Source organism: Propithecus coquereli, unplaced genomic scaffold, assembly GCF_000956105.1.
Source record: "Propithecus coquereli isolate 6110/MARCELLA unplaced genomic scaffold, Pcoq_1.0 Scaffold81, whole genome shotgun sequence".
NCBI classification, from domain to species: domain Eukaryota; kingdom Metazoa; phylum Chordata; class Mammalia; order Primates; family Indriidae; genus Propithecus; species Propithecus coquereli.
The window spans coordinates 4622596-4644676 of record NW_012154285.1 but is presented as its reverse complement, the minus strand read 5'-3'; the positions used below and the strand labels follow the sequence as shown (position 1 = coordinate 4644676).

The window sequence follows — 22081 nt, the reverse complement described above, 5'->3', positions numbered from 1 at the left end:
CTCTAGCCAGGGCAACAGAGCCAGACTGTCTCAAAAAAAAAAAAAAATTAATTTGTAGGGCTTCTTTATATTTTTTAATATTAAATCTTTGTTATTTTACATGTTGCATGTTTTCTCCTGGTTAGTTTCTTCTCTTTTAACTTTGTTTATGGTAACTTTGTCTACTTGAAAGTTCTTTTTTTTAATTCACTTAGATATCCGTTTTTTAGGAGACAGGGCCTTGCTCTGTCACCCAGGCTGGAGTGCAATAGTGTTATCATAGCTCACTGTAGCCTCAAACTCCTGGTCTCAAGTGATCCTCCTGCCTTGGCCTCCCAAAGTGCTGGGATTACAGGCGTGAGCCACCACACCTGACTTCTATTTTATTTAATTTATTAATATTACAAGGTTAATAATTATTAACTCTCTGCCCAAACCATACCTGAGAATTTAAAGAAAGAAGTACGGTGCAATGCACAGTAATACCGTGCTCATCAGACAAGGGTAGATCAGAGCTTGATTCATGTGCATTTTGACTATTTTAGTCTCTTAAAATAAAAGCTAAAATGCAAAATTGGCTGCTGGCTTCTGGTTTCTGGCATACCATGTCATTAAATAACATTTCTACTGAATCATCTTGCTCATTGCTTGGTAATTTGAAATGAATAAATGTTGGGTTATTTTTTTGTTTTGCTTTGTTTTTTCTGGCAAAGATCCACACTTTTCAGGAGAAATATGGGGCTCAAAGTCCAGAGAAATTATTTGCTAAGGTTTTTGGTTCCCAAATGAAGTCTTCTGTTTAACCAGCAATTCTGGGTTAATGGACTCCTGCTGGGCTGCACTACCTGGCCATGCATAACTCACCAGAGGCTGCACTGTGATGCCTTCCTCAAGTCTGTAACTTTCATGGACATTTAAAATTGTCATTTTAAGAAATTCATCAGTTTTTTGCTTTATGGCATTTGCATTTTGTTAAAAGAAGTTCTTGAGGCTGGTTGCAGTGGCTCAGACCTGTAATCCCAGTGCTTTGGAGGCTAAGGCAGGAGGATTGCTTGAGGCCAGGAGTTTGAGACCAGCATGAGCAACATAGTGAGACCCTGCCTCTGCAAAAAATAAAAAAAAATTAGCTGGGCATGGTGGTGTAGCACCTGTAGTCCCAGCTACTGGGGGGCTGAGGCAGGAGGATCACCTGAGCCCAGGAGTTCAAAGTTACAGTGAGCTATGGTCAGGCCATTGCACTCCAGTGTGGGCAACAGAGGAGACCTTGTCTCAAGAGTTCTTTTAGTTCTTTTATTGTTTTCTTTTTAGTTGTTCTTTAATCCATCTGGAATTTATTTCTCTTACTTTTTTTTTTATTTCTCTTATTTTTTGTAACAGTTTTATTGCTAACAGATTTAATTCACATACCATACAATTCACCCATTTAAAGTGGTTTTTAGTATAGTCACAGAATTGTGCAACTATCACCATAATCAATTTTAGGACATTTTCCTCACCACAAAAAGAAACCCTGTACTCATTAGCAGTCACTGTACCTCCCCACCCATTCTCTCTATACCCATCAGCCCCTGCTAACCACTGCTCTACTTTCTGTCTCTGTGGATGGCTTATTCTGGACATTTCAGGTAAATGGGATCTTTTGTGACTAACATCTTCATTTAGCATAACATGTTCCAGGTTTATTCATGTAGTGTGTATCAGAACTTCACTCTTTTAGGCAAAATAATATTCCAATATATTTTATTTGTCTCTTCATCAGTTGATGGACATTTGTGTTTTTCCACTTTTTGGCTATTATTAATAATACTGTGATGAACATCCATATAAAAGTCTTTATGTAGACGTATTTTTTTCACTTTTCTTGCATATATACCTCATCTGGAATTTATTTTTGTGAATGGTATGAGACAGGGCACCAAACTTAATCTCCTCAAATGGATAGTAGTTGTGCTGGTACCACATTAACTACTGAATAGTTAATGTTTTATCCACTAATTTAAATTGCCCGCTTTGTTACATATCAAATTTCTGTATTGGTAGGAGTCTTTATTCTGTTCCGTTGGTCTGCTCGTTCTGAGCCTTTCTGGGCTTCTTTGGAAGAAATCTATGTGCTCTTTGTCAGCTTCCCTTTAACTCCTTGCCACAAAGGGTATATTTGTTGTCTCTTGGTGAGTAAAAAAAAAAATCACCCCAAAACTTAGCAGCTTAAAACAACAAACATTTATTATTTCTCACAGTTTCTAAGGGTCTGGCATCCAGCAGTGGCTTAGCTGGGCGGTTCTGGCTCAGACTGTGTCTTGAGGTTGCAGTCAAGATATTAGCAGGGGCTGCAGTCATCTGAAGGCCTGACGGAGGCTGGAAAACCCGCTTCCGCTCACATGGACGTGGGCAGGAGGCTTCAGTTCCTGGTCTTGTGGATTCTCCATGGGCTTCCTGGGCACCCTCCCAACCTGGCAGCTTGCCTTCCCAGAGGCAGCAACCCAGGAAAGCAAGAAGGAGACAGCAGTGCCTTTCTGACCTAATTGCTGAAGACACACACTGTCATGTCTGCTTTATTCAGTGGAAGCAAGTCACTAAGTCCAGCCCATACTCTGGGAGGAGAATTAGGCTTCACCTCTTGAAGGGATAAATATCAAATAGTTTTTGGACGGATTCTCAAGCTACCATAAAAGGTTTCTATTTTCTCTACTTGTTCGGTTACCACACGTCCAGTCACTTCAAGCTTTTTATTTTGTTGCCTTTGCTCATCTTTGTAGCCCCCCTTCCCATTTTGTTTCTTGATCTTTGTGGCTTCATCCCTTTGCTGTCCCTGTGCCGTTCCATCAGCATTTCAGCAAGGTGTCCGGAGGCGGCGCAGACACATGGTTCATTGTGTCATGTTCATCCAGAGTCTCTATCTTTCATCCTTTTCTCCCAGTGCACTCGTGTGTCACGGTTTACTCATTTCTCTTGTGTGCCTTGATGTGTCTACTTTTAAACTTTGCAGTTGTCTAGGCTCATTGTTACAGGTTTATTTGTAAATGTGTCTCTTTTTTAAATTCTGGAAAAGGAAATACACATATGGGATGAAAAGAGACCCAAAGAACATACAGCAGAAAGTCTCCTTCCCTCCAAGTTCATTTCCTCTCTTCCAGAGGCAGCCACTTTCCAGCTGTGTGTCCTTCTAGAAAGTCTGCTCATGCACCAGCACAGAGAGCTGCTGGTTGTTTTTGTTAAGGTCTAATTCACCTACAGCAAGATCCACCCTTTTTAGTGGACAGTCCCGCGAGCTCTGACAGATGTGTGTAGTGTGTCATCGCCCCCACGATGAAGATGACAGCAGTTCCATCACCCCCTGAAATTGCCTCACATCTTTCTGTAGTTAACCCCTCCCCCCAACTTCACCCCCAAACACCGTCTATCTCCATCCCTGTAGTTTTACCTTTTCCAGAATGTCATAGAAATAGAAACTGCACAGTCTAGTAGCCTTCTGAGTCTGACCTCGTTCACTCAGCATAACAGAGTCTGAGGTTCTTCCACATTGTTGTGTGTATCTGTAATTCGTTCCTTTTTACTGCTGAGTGGCACCGCACTGTTGTAGGTGTCCCACAGATTGTTTATCTATTTTCCAGTGAGGGACATTTAGATTGTTTCCAGTTTTTGGTGATTACTGATAATAGCTACTTGTATCTGTCACCCCCTAACTGGAAGTGTGCAGTGGCCCCTTGTTTTCCAGTATAGCTGATAATAGCTAACTCGTTTTTAATCTGCCTTTTCTGGTTAAATATATTCTCAGCTGCTTTGTAGGTCTATAAAGTAGTCATTCAACATTTTTAAGCACACAGAGACTTTTCTTCATAGGAAATTTCATGGGGAATTCCAAGATACCCAGCAGATAAAAGCTGATGTCTGGTCTGGGGGGAGCAGGTTGTGTGCTGTGAGGCCCAGCCTGCCTGGCCTGAACCTCACGGCCTCGGGGGACCTAGAGGTCCTCCTGGAACCAGAACCCAGCTTGAGAAGCAAGGATCTGGCTTCCCATTGTCTATTTTGTGAATTAAAAAAAAAAAAAGAAAAACCCACAGCATTTTATTGTGAGACATTTAGATAGTTTCCAGTTTTATGGAGACTAACACTTGTGTAGATAAATCTCTGTTTCTTTAACTTTCTAAAGGTGGAGTTTCTGGATCAAATGCATATATTTTCAAGGGAAAAAAATCTTAATGTAAAAAAAAATATTGTCTTTATTATAAAAACAATGTATATTTTATATAGCCACAGAAAAGAATGAAGTACTGATACATGCTGTGAACCTTGACATTATGCTAAGTCAAAGAAGCCAGACACCAAAAGTCACATATTATGTGATTCAATTTATATAAAATTGTCCAAAAGGCAAATCCATAGAGACAGAGAGTTGATTAACGGTGGTTGCCAGGGACTTACGAGGAGGAAGGGGAGAATGGGAAGTGACTGCTGATGGACAGGAGCATACAACTCAATTGTATACTTTAAAATGGTGAATTTTATTGTATGTGAGTTATGTCTCAAATATAATGTGTATTTATCCTTAAAAAAATCACGTAGTACAAAAGTATTTAAAAATAAATACTGTGTCTCTCCCTCCCTTAGTGCCTTTCACTGTTTATGCTGGGTCCCGGGTGCTGGGGCTGTAGCAGGGACCAAAACAGACAAACAGGGTCCTTGCCTTGGGAGCACTTAGGTGGGGGAGACAGGTATTAATAATCAGAGGGGTGTCATTATACACTGACAAGCATTATGGAGGGAAAGTGCAAGGGGGTTCAGAGAGTAAATAACGGGTCCTGACTTAGCTTGGGGTTGAAGGAGAGTGTCCCTGAGGGAGTGACCCTTAGGTGCGTATAGAAGTTTCTGGGGGCTTGGGGGAGGCTGACAGAGAAAAGAGCCTTCAAAGCATGTTCATAGGCCCTGAGGTGGGAGGGTCAAAGAACTCTAAGGTGGCTGGTTGGGGCCCAGAGCAAGGGAAAGTGGGGAGAAGGGAAGGAGGCAAGGCCCAGAGATCGGCAGGGCCCCCTGCAAGGCCAGGCCTGTGGTCCTACGAAAGACTTTGTTCTCATTTCCTGAGGAGCCATGTGGAGCCACCGCATACTTCCAGTTCGAGAGTGACAGATGTAAGAAGCTTTGGGCCTTGCAGAGATTTCTCCGCATGCTCAGTAGAGAACAGAGTGGAGGATGACAGAGTGTTAGCAGCCCTGTCAAGAGATGGTGGTGGCTTTGACCAAAGGGGTGGAGGTGGCAGGAAGTGGGCAAGTCAGAGAGACATTTAGGACATAAAATAGATAGGCCTTAACCTGACCGAGCACATCAGGGGCGGCCTCTGGGAACTGGAAGCACACAAATGTATCCCTCACACGTTTTCTGGGTGTGAGTGCAGATGTCTGCAGCAATTGCTTTTTGACAAGACACAAACAAGGCTTGGTCCACATACTGCTCTGGAGTCCCCCCTTCTTCAAAGAGAGTTCTGTGTCAGTACATGTATACCTCCGTTCTTTTTAATGATCCCACCATATTCCACGGCTCGGTTCACCATCTTTTATTTAACAAGCTCCCCATACTGGTCATTTAGGCTGTTTCCAATGCTTGACCATTACAAAATGGTGGTGAGTATCCTTGCCTGTGGTGCGAGAGTCTGTTCATAAATCTAGAAGTGGAATTGCTGGGTTAAAGGCAGTGCACATGTAGAGATTTGGTAGGTGTTGTCAAGGTGCCCTCCAAGAAGCTTGCGCTAGTTCACATTCTCTCAAGTAGCGTACCTAAGTGCTTATGTCTTTACCCCTCCCCAGCTGTGGTATTGTCAGAAAATGGCATCTTGTTGAGTTTTTTCCTCCATGCTTTATTTTATCTTTTAAGATTCAGAGATTACATTGATAGATCTGCCATAATTTTTTGTGGTAAAATATATATGATATACAATTTATCATTTTAACCATTTTGAAGTGTATAGTTCAGTGGCTTTAAGTATATTCACCTTGTTCTGCAAACATCACCACCATTCATCTCCAGAACTCTTCCACCCTCCCAAACTGAAACCCTGTCCCCACCAAACACTAACTCCCCACTCCCCTCCCCCAGCTCTTGGAACGCACCATTCTACTTTCAGTCTCTATGAATTTGACTACTCTAGGGACCTCATATAAGTGGAATCATACATACTGTGTGAATTTTGTATCTGGCTTATTTCACATAGTATAATGTCCTCAAGATTCATCCATGTTATAGCATGTGTCAGAAATCCCTTCCTTTTTAAGGCTGAATAATATTCCACTGTTTTATATATATATATATATATATATATATATATATATATATATATCACATTTTATTTATCTGTTCATTAGTTGTTGGATACATGGGTTGCTTCCACCTTTTTGTTATTGTGAATAATGCTGCTATGTATATGGTCGTACAAATATATGTTCAAGTCCCTGCTTTGATTTCTTTGCATATATACCCAGAAATTTAATTGCTGGATCATATGGTTATTCTATATTTAAGTTTTGGAGGAACTACCATACTGTTTTCCAAGCTGCCACACCATTTTACATTCCTCCCAGCAATGCACAAGTAATTCCAGTTTCCCTGCATCCTTGCCAACATTTGTTGTTTTCTGTCTTTTTAATAACAGCCATCCTAATCAGTATGTAGTGGTATCTCCTTGTGGTTTTGATGTGCATTTCTTTCATGGAGCATCTCTTCGTGTGCTTTTTGGTCATTTGTATATCTTCTTTGGAGAAATAGCTATTCAAGTCCTTTGCTCACTTTTTAATCAGGTTGTTTGCTTTTTTGTTGTTGACTTATCAGAGTGATTTTCAAATATTTCCTCCCATTTTGTGGATTGTCTTTCTACTCTATTAATAGTGTCCTTTGATGCATAAAAGTTTTAGACTTTGATGGCATCTTATTTTAATTTATAATTTTCTTTGGTATGTTTCTCCCCTCACTTTAATTTTTTTAATTAAAGAAAGTAATACATACACATGGATAAAAAAATTAATGATACAGAAATATATAAAAGTAATTGAGGCCTGCGCAGGCCCCAGCCTGTCTGTGGTTTGGGGCTGCTATCTGCCTCATAAAGCAAAGTGGAGGGTTTGTCTTCTGAGAAGATAAAATCATTTTGTCTTCTGAAGAAACCTCCTACATAGTTGGCATTTCCATTTGCCAGGAACAGGAGGGCAGAGATTGAGACCTCATGAGTCTGGGTTTTCAGTTGAGGTTGAGACAGGTTACCTCTAGAACTCGTCACTGTTAACACAGCCTGGGCTTCATGACAGTCACAGAAGTGGATTCCTTAATAATAAAAAACATACGATCAGGTGCATGGCTCACTCCTGTAATCCTAGCACTCTGGGAGACCAAGGCGGGAGGATCACTTGAGCTCAGGAGTTCAAGACCAGCCTCAGCAAGAGGGAGACCCCGTCTCTAAAAAAATTGAAAAAAAATAACTAGCCAGGCTTGGTGGTGCATGCCTGTAGTTCCATCTCCTTGGGAGGCTGAGGCAGGAGGATCCCTTGAGCCCAGGAGTTGGAGGTTGCAGCGAGCTATCTGTCTCAAAAAACTAAAAAACAAACAAAAAAAAAACCATATAGTCTCCCCCCCCACAAAAGTAAATATCTTCCTCTTCTCTTACTACAAACTACTGACATTTCTCTCTCAAAGTAACAACTCTTAACAAGTTTTTTTTTGTATATTCTTCCAGAAAACTTTGCACAAAGCAACACGTATGTCCCTTTAGAAAATATAATCAAATGGGTTCATACATTGCTGGTTTTGTTTTTACAAACACTTCATTCACTGTACTATATTTGAACAATATCTTATTGATGGACATTTTGGGTGTTTTCAGTTTTTGAATTTATAAACAGTCCTAGAATGAATACTTCATTTGTATGTCATCTTGTACTTTTGTAAAATGTATCCTTTTTTTTTTTTTTTTTGAGATGGAGTCTCACTCCGTCACCCCAGAGTGTAGTGGCGTCCTCATAGCTCACTGCAACCTCCAACTCCTGAGCTCAAGTGATGCTCCTCAGGCTCCCGAGTAGCTGGGACTACAGGCGTGTGCCACTACGCCTGGCTAATTTTTTTTTTCTATTTTTGGTAGAGATGAGGTCTTGCTCTTGCTCAGACTGGTCTTGAACTCCTGACCTCAAGTGATCTTCCTGCCTTGGCCTCTCAAAATGTTAGGATTACAGGCGTGAGCCACTAAGCCTGGCCTTGTAAATTTATCTTATATGCACTTTTTAAGGATTTTTTTGGGGGGAGAGAGGGTACATGTTTTTCTCTAGGAAGATGATGCCAATTTGCAATATCACTGGCTGCCCCAAGAGTGCCACATCCCCCACACTCTTACCAACTGCAGGATTTGCTTAAAAATCTTTTCCAATTTGATGGGTGAAAAATGGTATCTCAGCATTTTAGCCTGAGTACTAACGAGGTTGAGTTTGAAATGATCCTACTTACTTTTCAGAAGTCCCTGAATGTGATGGTGATCCGCAGGGGAGAGAAACACCAGCTTAGACTTGTTCCAACACGCTGGGCAGGCAAAGGATTGCTGGGGTAAGGTATCTGTTCCCATTCCTTCACACGGGAGCATCCTGTGAGTATGTGTTAGATGTGAAGCTGGAGGGGAAGGCTGGGGGGACATTAGGGACTCCCCAGAGTTTGTAGCAACTAGTGGTAAGTACTTGTGGTAGGAATGAGACTACAGGCCTAGAGGCCGAGGGAGTCCCGGTGTCTCTCCTAAGAGCCTCTCTGGTTCTTTCATGGGCATTTGCTTAAAAAGAATGAAAGAATGCAGATGAAAAGCCAGAAGGACTCACCTTCTGACCTTCCTGAATGGAGCCACCACATTTATGCCATTCCTTTTCTTATTTTCTTCCAGCTGCAACATTATTCCTCTGCAAAGATGACTGTCCTTGGGAAACATTAACAGGAAAGCATCTTCCCTTGCCCTGGATTTGGGTCTAGTGGAGATTTCCTCATTCTCTCCTCTCCCTGAAGCATAAGGACCTGGAAGAGGCCGGAAGCCCGAACTTCTAGGTGGTGGAAATGCTGTGGCCCACCATGTAATCTCTCTGGATTAAGGCATTGTTAAAAACTTGATTCGTGTTTAGCATCTTTTGCAAATGAGGCCCTGGCCCTAAATGGGAATTCTCTGGCTTGTGGGCACGTGGGCAGGAGTTACGCTCGCAGGTGCTGATATGACTATTCTTTTAGGATTTTGTTTTATTTTTTTCAAATAAACACAGTTTTACAGTGCTGATATGACCAAGTTATCACCCCAACTGAATTTTTTAGGACCCTTTCAGACCAAAGCTCAGACAGAACATCCTCATAGAAAGTTGGGCAAAACAACTAAGCAACTGTGCTGAAGTCAAGATTTGACCAACTTGTTTCTTTGCAGTGAAGCGCTGCTGCTGTGGCTACAGAAATTGCTAAACAATTCCATGCATCTTCAGCAGTTATGCCCTTAGGGCCCCAGTAGCTCCCTTTGGAGACAGAGGAAAGCCAGGAGGCTCCCAGGTAGCCCAGCATGGTGTTGGCACCTTCTCAGTAACCCACCAGAGGGCAGCAAGCTTCTTTCATTTCTTTCACTTCTGGAATAAAAAGCACTGCAGATTAGCTTCTAATTTGACTTTTTATAATTGAACCTCCTTGTCATGCCCTGAGAGCAGCACTATCTTGTAAACTGCGAAGGCATGCCTAACATTGCTGATGGGGACTGGCAGTGTTTGCAGATCAGACCTCTTGAAAATGCTTATTCCTTCTTCCTTTTATTTTTTCTCTCTCTTAGGATGTTGAAATGGGTCTGTGATTCCTGCTGATGCTGTGTCTGCATTTCTTCCTCTACATAGTATCACAGCGTTTATTTCCCCAGTTCTTGCACACCACTTTCTGTTTCGGAGGACGTATGGCACCTTTTGCCCAGCAACCCTGTGTTCCTAGGTATTGGATTTGCTCTGGTGAGGTGCAGATCCCAGCCTGCCCTGGTGGGAGTCAGTATTGGTGTGTGTTTCCAGCTATGGGTTCTCATGCTCAATTCGAAAGCCTTCCTGTGGAGCGTCTTCCCTCAAACTGTGTATTCCAGCCATACAGCCATGTGTATTCCCCTCTCGTAGCCACGGACTTGCTGTGTTTACCAATGTTTACTGTTTAAATTGCATGTTCTAATTCCAAGTGTTTTATAAGTCCCAGACTATAATAAACACAGCTTGCACCATCCAGTTCATCCCTTTTTTAAATTTTGAGATGTATGCGTATTAATCAACTTCCCATCATTGAGGCATAGTGGTGGGGATAGGGAGAATGGTTCCCATTCTTCTAAAATGATAGCAGCAAAGAGTGTTCGCATGGGTGCCTCTGGCTGGTTTCCTGCAGGCCTCCCTGTGAAAACCTCAGGATGGCCACCTGTTGAGGTCTTCTGTGGGATTCTGTTAGCTGAGACTCACTTTGAACGGGGAATGATCCTAATAGATTTAACCAAACTGGCTTTGCAGAAATGCTTTGTGATAAGAAGAGCAAGCTAATGTAACCTATATAATATTTAATCCCAGCTAGCTAAAATTCTCTATACAGCACGTGGTGGGTGCCCTGGCAAGGGGGCAGGCAGGACAGATGGGTGTTGGATCTATGAGACCTGGAAATTTAGTTTGCTTTTGGACAAGAGAATTTTATCAAAGAGTTGATACTTTTTCACTCAACCTTGCCAAGCCTTCGGAAAATCAAAATCGCCAGTATTGGTCGCTGCAGCTTCTCGGGGGGATGGCACCGTCGGAAGGTGGGGGGATAGTTTGAGAGGAGGAAAGGATGAAAGAGGAAGACGAGGAGAGCCATTTTCCTCGCGCGGCGCCTCTGCCCCGGCGACCAGCAGGGGGCGCGCCGGCCACGCTCCCGGCCGATTTCTGGGCACGTGACCTCCGTCCAGACCTGTAGCTTTACGGCCCGTCGCTCTGGCGGCGGTGGTTGCCATGGGGACGGGGCTTGGTGGCAACCGTAACTAGGGAGTTCGTGGAAAAGGTAGAGGCAGCTGGAGGCCCAGCAGGTCGCTGAGGGGTCCAGGCGGAGGGACGACTCCGGCCGTTTGGGGACGGGAGTGGGCGCTCTCTGTAAGTCCGGGACAGAGGCCACGGGGCCCGGGTGGGGGTCCCCGGCCTGGCGGGGCTGGTGCCTCGTGGGGGGCGCACACCCCACTCGGGCCGGGCCTGGGGCGGCCCCGGGGAGACCTGAGCTGGAGGAAGAGGCCGCACCCGGGCTTTCTGCTCCCCACAGACCCACACACCTGCCACCCCCGCCCTAACGCCCCTGCGGCTCGCCGGGGCCTTGAACCCGTCCCGTCAGAATGCCTTGGCAAAGTTTGGGTCTGTCGGAAGAGGCTCGGGGGTAGCAGCCCTGGACTTGAATCCATGGCAGTCGTTTTTCAGGTGGAGGAACTAAGTGTCAGGGAGATTCTGTTTCTTACCAGCTGTCGTCTTGAGTACGTCACTTCACCTCTCAGAGCCGCAGACTCTTTTCTTATTTATATTTTTGCCAGAGATGAAGTTGAGGAACTGATACGTTGAGTACTAAGAAAGAGAAATGAAGAAATAGAAATACCTTATCTACCCTGTACTCTTTGGGACTGTATTTTCAAGGAGTTAGGTTTTCTTATTCTAATGTCACTGAAAATTTGGGGATTTTTTGTTCTGGGTCCAACTTTTCAGGGATAAAGTGTCCATATTTATTGTTTTCCTTGTTCATACTCTTTGTCTGATGTAAGGAATAAATCAGAGAATATGTCAAAAAGGCTATAAAACTGTTAATTTCTCTGCGAATTAGGGTTGCTTCTATCTCCATGGTAACTATTGCTACCATTTTCAGACACTATGTGCTGGAACTGTGTTGAGCATTTTACATATGTTATCTAATCTTCACAACAATCTTAGAATTTAGGATTATCATTTTTATTTTGCCTGTAAGCAAATGAAGACTCTGAGGGGTAAAATGACTTGCCTACGGCGACAGAGCAAGTGAGTGGTAGGTAGAATGGGATTCAATGCTAGGATAAGCCGACTGCAAAGCCCGTGCTGTTAATCACTAGGCTGTACTGTTCCTTCTCTTATTCCTCATGTTAGTATTGTTGCTAATGCCTGGCTTGTGCATTTTGCTGCTGTGGGAATATAAATATATTTAAAATGAGTTAAATGACACTAAGGTTATTCCTAGAGAGATGAGAGGTCCTGGAATCAATGTTTTTTAAGATTTGGGCCAGGCTTTCCCACAAATATGACACTCTTTTTATTCCTGTGGGAAGGAGCCGGAGCTGGTCTTGCACATTTCATCAATAGGTTAGTGCATCAGGAAATCAAAATGGGACACAGAGGGGCCTGCTGATTATTATGGTCAAAATTTCTCTAGAGGAAACTCCACAGAGAAGAATGTCAGATGCAGAAGAACTCCCCCAAGAAGAAACAGAAGAAAATGGAGAAACAGAAATGGAAGAAGACAATAATCCAAATTATAAAGAAGTAGAAAATATGCAACAGGAATCAAAAGAAGATGACACATTAGCATGGATTGATTCTCAGGATAAGGAGGAGATGGAGGAGGAGGGAGAGGAGATGAAGAGGAAGGAGAAGTGGGAAGAAGGAGAGGAAAATGGGGATGAAGAGAAGGAGGAGGAAGGGGAGGAGGAGGGGGAGGAGGAAGGGGAAGAAGAGGAGGGGGAAGAGGAGGAGGAGGGGGAAGAGGAGAAGGAGGAGGGGGAAGAGGAGGAGGAGGGAGAAGAGGAGGAAGAGGGGGAGGAGCGGGAGGGGAAGAAGGAGGAAGAGGTAGAGGAGGAGGAAAAGGCTGTCATAGAAGAAACTGAGGAAAAGGCTGGAGAAGCCAAGGAAGAAGAGGCTTCAGGAATACAGGAAGAAACCACAGTGGAACCCCAAGAAATTATCAAGTCCACAATCAGTATGGAGAAACTTTCTACCAGTTCCCAGTCGACCATGTCAGGAACTTTCGCAGTAAGTAGTGACTATAATTCATTCATCCATTGATTCAGAATCATTAATTGAATGCTTAGTATAGGCCAGGCTGTGTGAATATAAAACCAAATAAGACGCAATCCATTCTTTAAAGGAGCTCTAAGGTGTGTAGGGAGGCCCCTAACCAAACATTATAAAACAATATGCTAAGTGCAGTGATTAAAAGATGCACAGAAGATAAAACAGGGCTACTTAACCCAGTTTAGAGGATGGTCAGGGAAGGCTTCCTGGAGGTGATGTGTGCCATAGCTGACTTTAGGGCTGGTTGGGGTTAGCTGAAGTGTGCTTGTCTTAGAACAGAGTCAATATGACCCACAGACTGCTCCCAGGAGGAGAACTCAGCTGTGGCCAAGGATCAGTAACTGTCTGTGACTAGTCAGCCTTTTAGAGACCACCAGTGTCACTTAGAAGAATGATTTTGCTGTTGTGGTTTGCTGTGTACTGTGCTATTATTAGCAGCACTAGGCCAAGAATAAACTTGAACATACCTTTATTTTTTAAATACAAAATGTCCCAGCCTCCTTTTTAAAGCATTTCATAATTCCATGGTGAGGCTAACATTAAGACTGACTGATTGGGAATAGAAAAGAAAATAAATGGGGGATGTGGCGCCCACCTGTAATCCCCCCAGCTACATAGGAGGCTGAGGTGGGAGGATTGCTAAAGCTCAGGAGTTTGAGGCCAGCCTGGGCAACACATTGAGACACAGTCTCTACCAAAAAAAAAAAAAAAAGAAAAAGAAAAAAAATTAACCAGGTGTGGTGGCGTATGCCTGAGTCCTAGGAGGCTGAGGCAGGAGGATCCCTTAAGCCCAGGAATTTGGGGTTGCAGTGAGCTACGACTGCACCACTGCACTACAGCCTGGGTAACAGAGGGAGATCCTGTCTCTAAAAAAATGTTTTTAAATTAAAAATTTTTAAAAATAAATGGGGGAATGTTGCATTGTAATCACAATCACCTTTTATTTCTTTTTAAAGAAAACCCGTAGAGGTAGCGAGTCAAAGCATTCATTACAATCAGAGGGTTCCAAAACGAAAGAGCTTCCAAGAGTCCGGAGCTCACAACTTGGATTTCTTGATTTGGATGAAATCAGTTCTGAGAAACAACAGGTTAGTTCCCTTCAAAGGCAGCTCTTAGGTGAGCTTGAGAAGAAAACCATCCGGATGCCCCAAGATGAATTGGGACAAGAAGGAAGAGACTTGGAACCAGAGAAGGGAAAGCGGGGACTAGATGAAAAAGAGAAAGACGTCCAGTCCAAAGCAGGGATCTCCAAGGAGTCACTGGTGTCCACCACCTCGGAAGACATTTTGTTTCAAAAGGAGGAGGGCGCCGTATATCCCTTGGTAAGTGCAGCATGCTTTTTAATTTCCCCCAGTGCCTTGCAAGTATTGTGAAGTAGGGGAATTTTATGTTTGTGGGGGGAAAAATACCACCAGAAAGATACTTTTAAACTAATAATAGACTTATGTCTTTTAAAGTTCAGTGAAGAGCTTTGGCTGGACACGTGTGACTGAACATGAACTCGAACACTGCTGCATCTGGGTTCAATAGTGTTGCTCAGCAGGCAGGAAATTCCAGACATAGTTTGTCTGTTGCATAGGGTGCTACTTCACGTGGGAGACTCAAGACTGATCCTTCTCCCACTGCCCTCCTCTTTTCCATCTCTTTTCCTCTCCCTCTTCTTCCTCCCCACTCTTTCCTTTTCCTTCCCTCCCCTCCTCTCTCCTCCCCTCCTCTTTCTCTCTCTCACACTGTAATACTCCTTCATCCCACCAATTCCTCGCCTTCCCCTTCTTGCCTCCTCTCTTCTGCCTTGATATCTTTACGTGCTCCAAAACCATCCATCCCAAGAGGTCAGACGTGAAAGGCATGGCAAGGGTGAAAGCCACCGTGAAAAGCCCCAGGCAGTCCAAAAGAGTCTGCCTTTGCTGCTGCTGAAAATATTCCAGGGAGGCACCATCTGGGAGGAATAAAAATATTATCATTTACCACGAGAAGGAAGAGGAGAGGTTTTTTTCCTTCTTCCTCCATCTGCTACTTTCTGAAAATTGTTTCCTAGGATTCGTTCTTTTTTAAAAAAAAAATTCTCCCCTGTAGATTCATGCCTTTGGAAGAAGTATGTGAAGTACTTAACGTAGTCACTAACTCATAGCACTTGGTAAGTGTTAACAACTGTGTGATGATGACCATGACGACGATGATGATGATGGAGGAAAGATGTCTAGTGGGAAATGCAGACAACTGAAAACCTACTTTCTGCAGATTTGAGCAGTGGAGTTATAGGTTCTCTCCTGTAGCTTGTAATTGCTCAGGTTGAGAGAAAGAATAATTGAGTTTTAGGGTCCACGAAGACCTTCGTCTTGTTAACCAGCTAACAAGAAATCAGATAATATTCCTGATGAGAATGTGTAGCTTTGGTGTCGTGGCCCCAGCTATCTGGACATGACAAGAGCCACTCCCCAGTTTAGGGTCTTCCGTTAGGTTTGGTCTCACTGCAGAACCAAAACTTTTCTAGACTGTCTCTCTTTGCATATTTTTTAAGCTTTTTTTTCTTTTTAATTTATTTTTTTACGAATAGGGTCTTGCTATTAATATATTACCCAGGCTGGATCTGAACTTAAGCAGCCCTTACACCTTAGCCTCCTGAAAGTTCTTTAGCTTTTTGCCTATATTTTATTTCTTCTTCTTTTTCCTCTACCTTCCTTCTTTTCCTCCTTGATTATTTTTTCTTTTCGCTAAAAATATTCAGTGCTCTTTGTAAAAAATTCAGACAACATATACACATTTGAAGGCAAAGATTCCTCTTCCTGCACACACTCCTAACCCCAATCTCATTTGCCTGAGATAACTACTGTTACTACTCAGTATAACTGTATCTTTCCTGACTTTTTCATGCGTATACAAACATGTTATCTATGTGCTCATATGTGTATGTGTGCTCACATTTAGGTTTTGTTTTGTGTTTTCACCAGTGAGATATTCTGCATCTCTGCAAAATGTTTTTTCACTTAATATATCTTCAAAGGTTTCTTACATTAGTGCATGTAGCTCTACTTCCTCTTTTTAATTGTTTTTGAGACGGGGTCTTAGTCTGTCACCCAGGCTAGATTGCATTGGTGACATCATAGCTCACTGCAACCTCAAACTCCTGGGCTCCAGGGATCCTCCTGCCTCAGCCTCCTGAGTAGCTGGGACTACAGGCATGTACTACCACGCCTGGCTAATTTTTTCTATTTTTAGTAGAGATGGAGTTTCATTCTTGCTCAGGCTGGTCTTGAACTCTTGGCCTCAAGTGATCCTCCCACCTCGGCCTCCCAGAGTGCTAAGATCACAGGGCCCTCTTTTTAAATTTAACTATTCCCCTCTCAGTGGCCATTTGTGTTGCTTCTAGTTTCTTACTCTCACAAAAGGTCTTACAGCGAATGTGCTCCTCCGTCTCTGCTGTGCCTGCAGCACCCCCCTTTTCCTTTGGGGTCCCCTGCCTTAGTGCAAAGGCCTGTAGTAACTCACAGTGCTCATGGTAAATAGGCCTGACTATGGATCCCATCTCCAGCCAAGAAACAAGGTATTTATGAGCAGGAATCTTATGAGCATGAAATCTAGTGAAATCTAGTTCTGACAATAACGTTTTGTCTTTCAGATTACCATGTTTTAGAAAAATATTGATGTAAGAGGTGCTTATGTCCACGATCATTTGTCGTGAATGTTAAAACTGGTGTAAAACATGATGATTAATACTATGTGATTTCAGTAGTTGGGAGCACTGCTTGAGGAAGGTATTCCTGTTACTACTGAGTGAAGTCAGCCTAGTTTTGACTTTGGAAGAGCTGTTGTAGCTGAAGACAGGAGTCTGCTTAGGATGTTTAGGAATGTTTTCTTTTTATAACTAATTTGTTAAATGGCAAAATAAATTTCCAGGATGAATAATATGATCCTTTTAGGATTAGCAAGTTTCCAAAAGAACAATTTCATTTGAATAAATTAGCTTTTAAGAACTAGCCAAATATTAAATAATTCTGTTCCTAGAAGTTGCAGCTTGAGACAATTATGATTCCATAATTCTACCACTCACACCCACACAATAAGAGATCTAAATATAAATATAAATTATAGGGAATGAGCAGATGGAAACAGGAGAGGATGGGGAACGAAGAATGTAAGAGAGAGAAATCGGCCGCGTTACCTGCTGTGTCTATCTTGGGGAGAAATAATTTAACTTTATAAGTATTGTTCAAAGATAAGAAAGGAAACTTACCAGATTTTGTTTCTGTTCTCCAATATAACTCACTGATTTTTAGCAGCTCATCACCCATCACTTTTGGCGCTCTACTGCATTTCATTCCTTGGCCTTAGTTAATTTTTTTAATAGACTTTATTTTTGAGCAGTTTTAGATTTATAGAAAAATTGAGCTGAAGGCACAGAGAGTGCCCATGTACTCCCTTGCGCCTCCTTCCTCTCCAGTTCTCCCTTTTATTAACATCTTGCATTAGGGTGGTGCATCTGTTAGTTGATTAGCCAATATTGATACGTTATTGTTAACCAAAGTCTATAGTTTACATTAGGGGACACTCTGTATGTTGTACATTGCGTGGGCCTTGAAATGTATAATGACGTGTACCCACCATTCCGGAATCGCGGAGAGCAGATTCACTGCCGTAAATCCCTGTCCTCCACCCATTCATCCCTCCCTCCTGCCCTAGGCCCTGGCAACCACTGATCTTTTTATTGTCTCCATAGTTTTCCTTTTCCAGAATGTCGTATGGTTGGAATCATGCAATATGCAGCCTTTTCAGACTGGCATTTACGGTTCCTCCATGTCTTTTTGTGGCTTGATAGCTCATTTCTTTTTCTTGCTGAATGATATTCCCATTGTCTGGATATGCCACAGTTTGTTTATCTTTAATTTTTATAAAAGACTTTGAATACAAAATTAAAATTAAAAGCAATAGTCATATTTATAGTACCTATAATTTTTCATTTCATAATATTTTTATTTTGGATTTATTCCTAGCAGTATAGAATTTTTAATTCTTCTAAGGGGATTTTACCTCTTTATCATTTATCCTTCCAAGAAAAATGATGTGTAAGGATAAAATATGGCTGAGCGAGGTGGCTCATGCCTATAGTTCTAGCACTTTGGGAGGTCGAGGCAGGAAGATCGCTTTAGGCCAGGAGTTCAAGACTAGTCTGAGCAACATAGTGAGACCTTGTCTCTACAAAAAAAAAAAAAAAAAAAATTAGCTAGATGTGCTAGCACATGCCTGTAGTCCTAGCTACTGAGGCAGGAGGATTGATCACTTGAGCCCAGGAATTTGAGGTTGCAGAGAGAGATGATCACACCACTGCACTCTACGCCAGACGACAGAGTGAAACCCTGTCTCAAAAAATAAAGAGAGAAAGAAAAAAGAGAAAAAGAATAAATACCCAGGCTGAGTAATTAATTGCCTTTCTTATAAAGTTATTTAATGGCTTTATTATAACTTGTCCACTCTACATGCTTTTAGGAAGTAAATGGGATTTCACAACATTAGGTGCTTACTGTGTGGCTGGTGCTAAGCAAGGTCTGGGTCCTGGGGAGTGGAAGAATAGGAAGTTTTTTTCTATTTATTGTTGAAGACTTTCTTTTCTTTTTCTTTTTTTTTGCTTATATAACTTAGATATCCCTTTATTTATTTTCTTTTTCAATGGAGATATAATTCACATGCTATGAAATTTACCCTTTAAGTTTTTTTTTAAATTGTAAAATAAAGACTCCATTTTCAGGGATGATTTCTATAGTTTGTTAAATTGTGGTAAAACACATATAACATTAAATTCACTATCTTGGCCGGGCATGGTGGCTCCCTCCTGTAATCCCAGCATTTTGAGAGTCTAAGGCAGGAGGATCGCTTGAGGCCAGGAGTTCAAGACCAGCCCAGGCAACATAGCAAGGTCTTGTCTCTACAAAAAAAAAAAAAAAAAAAAATTATCCAGATGTGGTCATGTGTACTTGCAGTCCCCCTTCTTGGGAGGCTGAGGCAGGAGTGTTGCTTGAGCTCAGGGGCTGATGGCTGCAGTGAGCTGTGATTGTCATTGCAGTCCAGCCCGGGTGACTGATCAAGACCCTGTCTCAAAAAAAAAAAAAAGCCACTTTAACCATTTCAAGTATACAGTTCAGTGTCATTAGGTACATTCACATTGTTGTGCCCTGCCCATCTCCAGAACTCCTTTCATTTTGCAAAACTGAAACTCTGTACCCAATAAACAACAAACTCCTCCCCTCCTCCCCCCAGCGCCTGGTCCCCACCATTCTATCTTCTGTCTCTGTGAATTTGACTATTCTAGGTATGTCATATAGGTGGAATCATACAGCATTTGTCCTTTTGTGACTGGCTTGTTCACTTACCAGTGTCGTCAAGTTTCATCCATGTGGTAGCCTATGTCAGAATTTCTCTCCTTTTTAAGGCTGAGTAATTTTCCATTGTATGGATAGACCGAAATTTGTTTCTCCATTCACCCACCAGTGGACACTTGGGTTTCTTTCAGCTGCTGGCTGTTGTGAGTAATGCTGCTATGAACATGGATATACCAATATTTTTTAAGATCCTGCTTTCAGTAATTTTGGGTTATATGCCCAAAAATTAATTGCTAGATTATAGGATAATTCTATTTTCAATTTTTTGAGGGACAGCCATACTGTTTTCCACCACTGCTGCACCATTTTACATTCCTACCAGCAATGTACAAGGGTTCCAATTTTTCACATCCTCAGAAAATTTACCCTTTTTAAAGAATACAATTTGCTGGTTTTCAACATACAGGGTTGTGCAACCATCGTTGCTATTTCTTTCACTTGGCATCACCTTTTCAAGATTCATCCATATTGTAGCATGCTGTTGAGGACTTTCTTAGAGGGGTTTCTCCTCATTGCACTGTTGATATGAAATCCTCCTCCTCCAAGGACTCATGCCAGGAACATCTGGAGCCACAGTCTTGGGCTCGGCACACTGTAGCGTCTGCTGGTTTTACCTTTGTCTTCCAGACCATGACCTGGTCGTTTGGATGGAACAGCTCCCTTCCTGTTTACTACATTCGAGAGAAAAACCAGAGAGTTCTTCTGTATGTCTGCGCTCACAGTGCGGTCATCTACAACGTGTCCAGGAATAATCAGTACCACCTTCAGGTATGCAGGGTTTTTCTTCTTGCACGTAAAAGAGGCTGTCTTTAGCTTGTGTGTAGCATTTTGTTTTGTATCTCAAGGGCTGACTCCATGATATCACAGTCATGCTTTCCCCCCTCTCTTTGAGCCACAGCAAATCTGTCTTTAGAAGCACATGTCATTGCCCATTGTCTCTCTGATTCTAATCAGAACCAGCTTACAAACAACAGTTGATTTAATTTTATAGTTACAAGAATTTTAAACATTTGTGCTTTTTACATTTCTGCAAACATGGGGACAGTGTAGCTCATGTCTCCACAGAAGTGTGGTAAAACAAAGACGGGCAGCTGCTCAGCAGGGACGCAGACCTGATGGACACACAGACTCCTCCAGTTCTCAAAGGGCTGTGATCCTTACAACTGTACTGAGAAGTGGGTGTTAATATACCCATTTTATAGAAGAAGAAACTGAGGCCCAGAGTGGTTTAAGTGACTTGCCCAAGACTGCACTAGTAAGTGATAAATCTAGGTCTCCTAACTCAAAAGTGTTCCATAGGTGTTAAGTAAGTAAGATAGTATTAAGTTGTCCTCTTTTCTCTCCCTACTTTTGGCAACTTGCTTACTTTCATCCTCTCTGAACCTCCCCCCCATGTCCCACATGCCTGCCCTCTTCACACCACTCCACTTCCTCCTCTCATTCTCACCGTTGACCTATCCAAATGTCCTATTTCTTACTATCTGACTTTCCATAGTTGACCCGATAAACAGTTCCACGTTACCCTTTCAGTTGACGTGCGTTGTTATAGGACCTTCCTTAGTCGACACCCAGATCAAAAACACTGTGAAGTATTTACCAGGAGCCCAGTCAGTACTCAGTGTTGTGCCAGGGATCCAAGATACGTGGGCACAACTTAAGGAATTTGCTCTCCAGAAGTCCAGAAATACAGACGACAAAATCAGCAAGAAGCTCCCCTCAGAGCTTCATTGAATGTGTGGCAGTGAGCACACACAATGGTTTCAGCGGAGGCAAGCGGGAGAGATTGTCATCGGCAGGCTCAGTCTCGGAGGAGCAGGAACACACGGGCTGAGAGGAAGGAGCATGTCTGGCAGAAGTCCAGCCTTGCCAGGGTCAGGTGGCTGGCAATGGCCTTGACCATTCATTCATTCCTTCCACAAATATTTATCATTTATCACAGCGACTGTGTTTCAGACCGTAGGTCTGTAGTCATGAACAAAACAGATCTATTCCCTGCTCTTGTGGAGCTTGCGGTTTACTGCGGAGACAACAGGCACTAAACAAGTGAACACGCACATATATGATTACAAACTGTAACCGGTGCTCCAAAGGAAATGTGAAAATGCTCTGAAAGAAGTCAGGGAGAGAGATTTACTTTAGATGGAGTGATCACAGATGAAAAAAGTGCTGTTTGTGGTGAGACTTGGAAGATGAGAATGAACCAAACAAAATTTGGGAGAAGAACATTCTAGACAGAGGGAGCTCCAAGTGCTTGGGCCTTGTGTGGGAGGCCCAGAAAGAAGGCCAGTGTGGCTGGTGCAGAGTGAGGGAGGGAGATGAGGTACAACGGAAACGGGGGCTATTTCCTGGCAGGAAGTGCTGCCATTTATGTTTCTAGAAGATCCCTCTGTTGTGTGGGGGAAAGGATGGTAGGAGGATGCGATGGTAGGAGGAAGTAGACCAGTGAGGAGCCCATTGCTCCAGAGCTGCTCAGTGACCTAAGCGAATAGTGTTTTAGGGAGATGAGGCTGGCAGAGAGGTTCAGGATGGCTGGGGGAGGGGAGAGCCCAGAATGTGGCCTTCTGGATCCTTGAGTGCAGCCTTTTGACTGAATCCAAATTTCACAGAACAAATCCTCTTAATGAAGGCCCAGAACACCCCTGGTTCCGATGTTTATTCTCTTGATCTGCAGTCAGATGCTGT

The 22081-nt window shown here is 42.8% G+C and overlaps 2 protein-coding genes across 4 annotated transcripts in view; both read left to right on the top strand.

Annotated features, from left to right (window-relative positions):
• The window catches only part of PSMD9 (proteasome (prosome, macropain) 26S subunit, non-ATPase, 9), a 31606-nt gene extending 21423 nt beyond the window's left edge, over window positions 1-10183 (top strand). The window contains exons 5-7 of one of the 3 annotated variants that reach the window (XR_001138275.1): window positions 8462-8550; window positions 8876-9033; window positions 9788-10183. Coding sequence is in view for 2 of the 3 variants with exons in the window: in XM_012663544.1 (XP_012518998.1) it covers window positions 8462-8550; window positions 9788-9818 (120 nt within the window). In the remaining variant the exon portion in view is untranslated. Of the gene's footprint in view, window positions 1-8461; window positions 8551-8875; window positions 9259-9787 lie in introns of those variants that run through there. The other 2 variants (XM_012663544.1, XM_012663545.1) reach the window with 2 other exon arrangements.
• Window positions 10184-12407: 2224 nt separating this feature from the next.
• WDR66 (WD repeat domain 66) overlaps window positions 12408-22081 on the top strand; it is a 58176-nt gene continuing 48502 nt past the window's right edge. Inside the window, exons 1-4 of the mRNA XM_012663543.1 lie at window positions 12408-12559; window positions 12752-12983; window positions 13982-14347; window positions 20027-20167. Coding sequence (XP_012518997.1) covers window positions 12408-12559; window positions 12752-12983; window positions 13982-14347; window positions 20027-20167 — 891 coding nt within the window. The remainder of the gene's footprint in view (window positions 12560-12751; window positions 12984-13981; window positions 14348-20026; window positions 20168-22081) is intronic.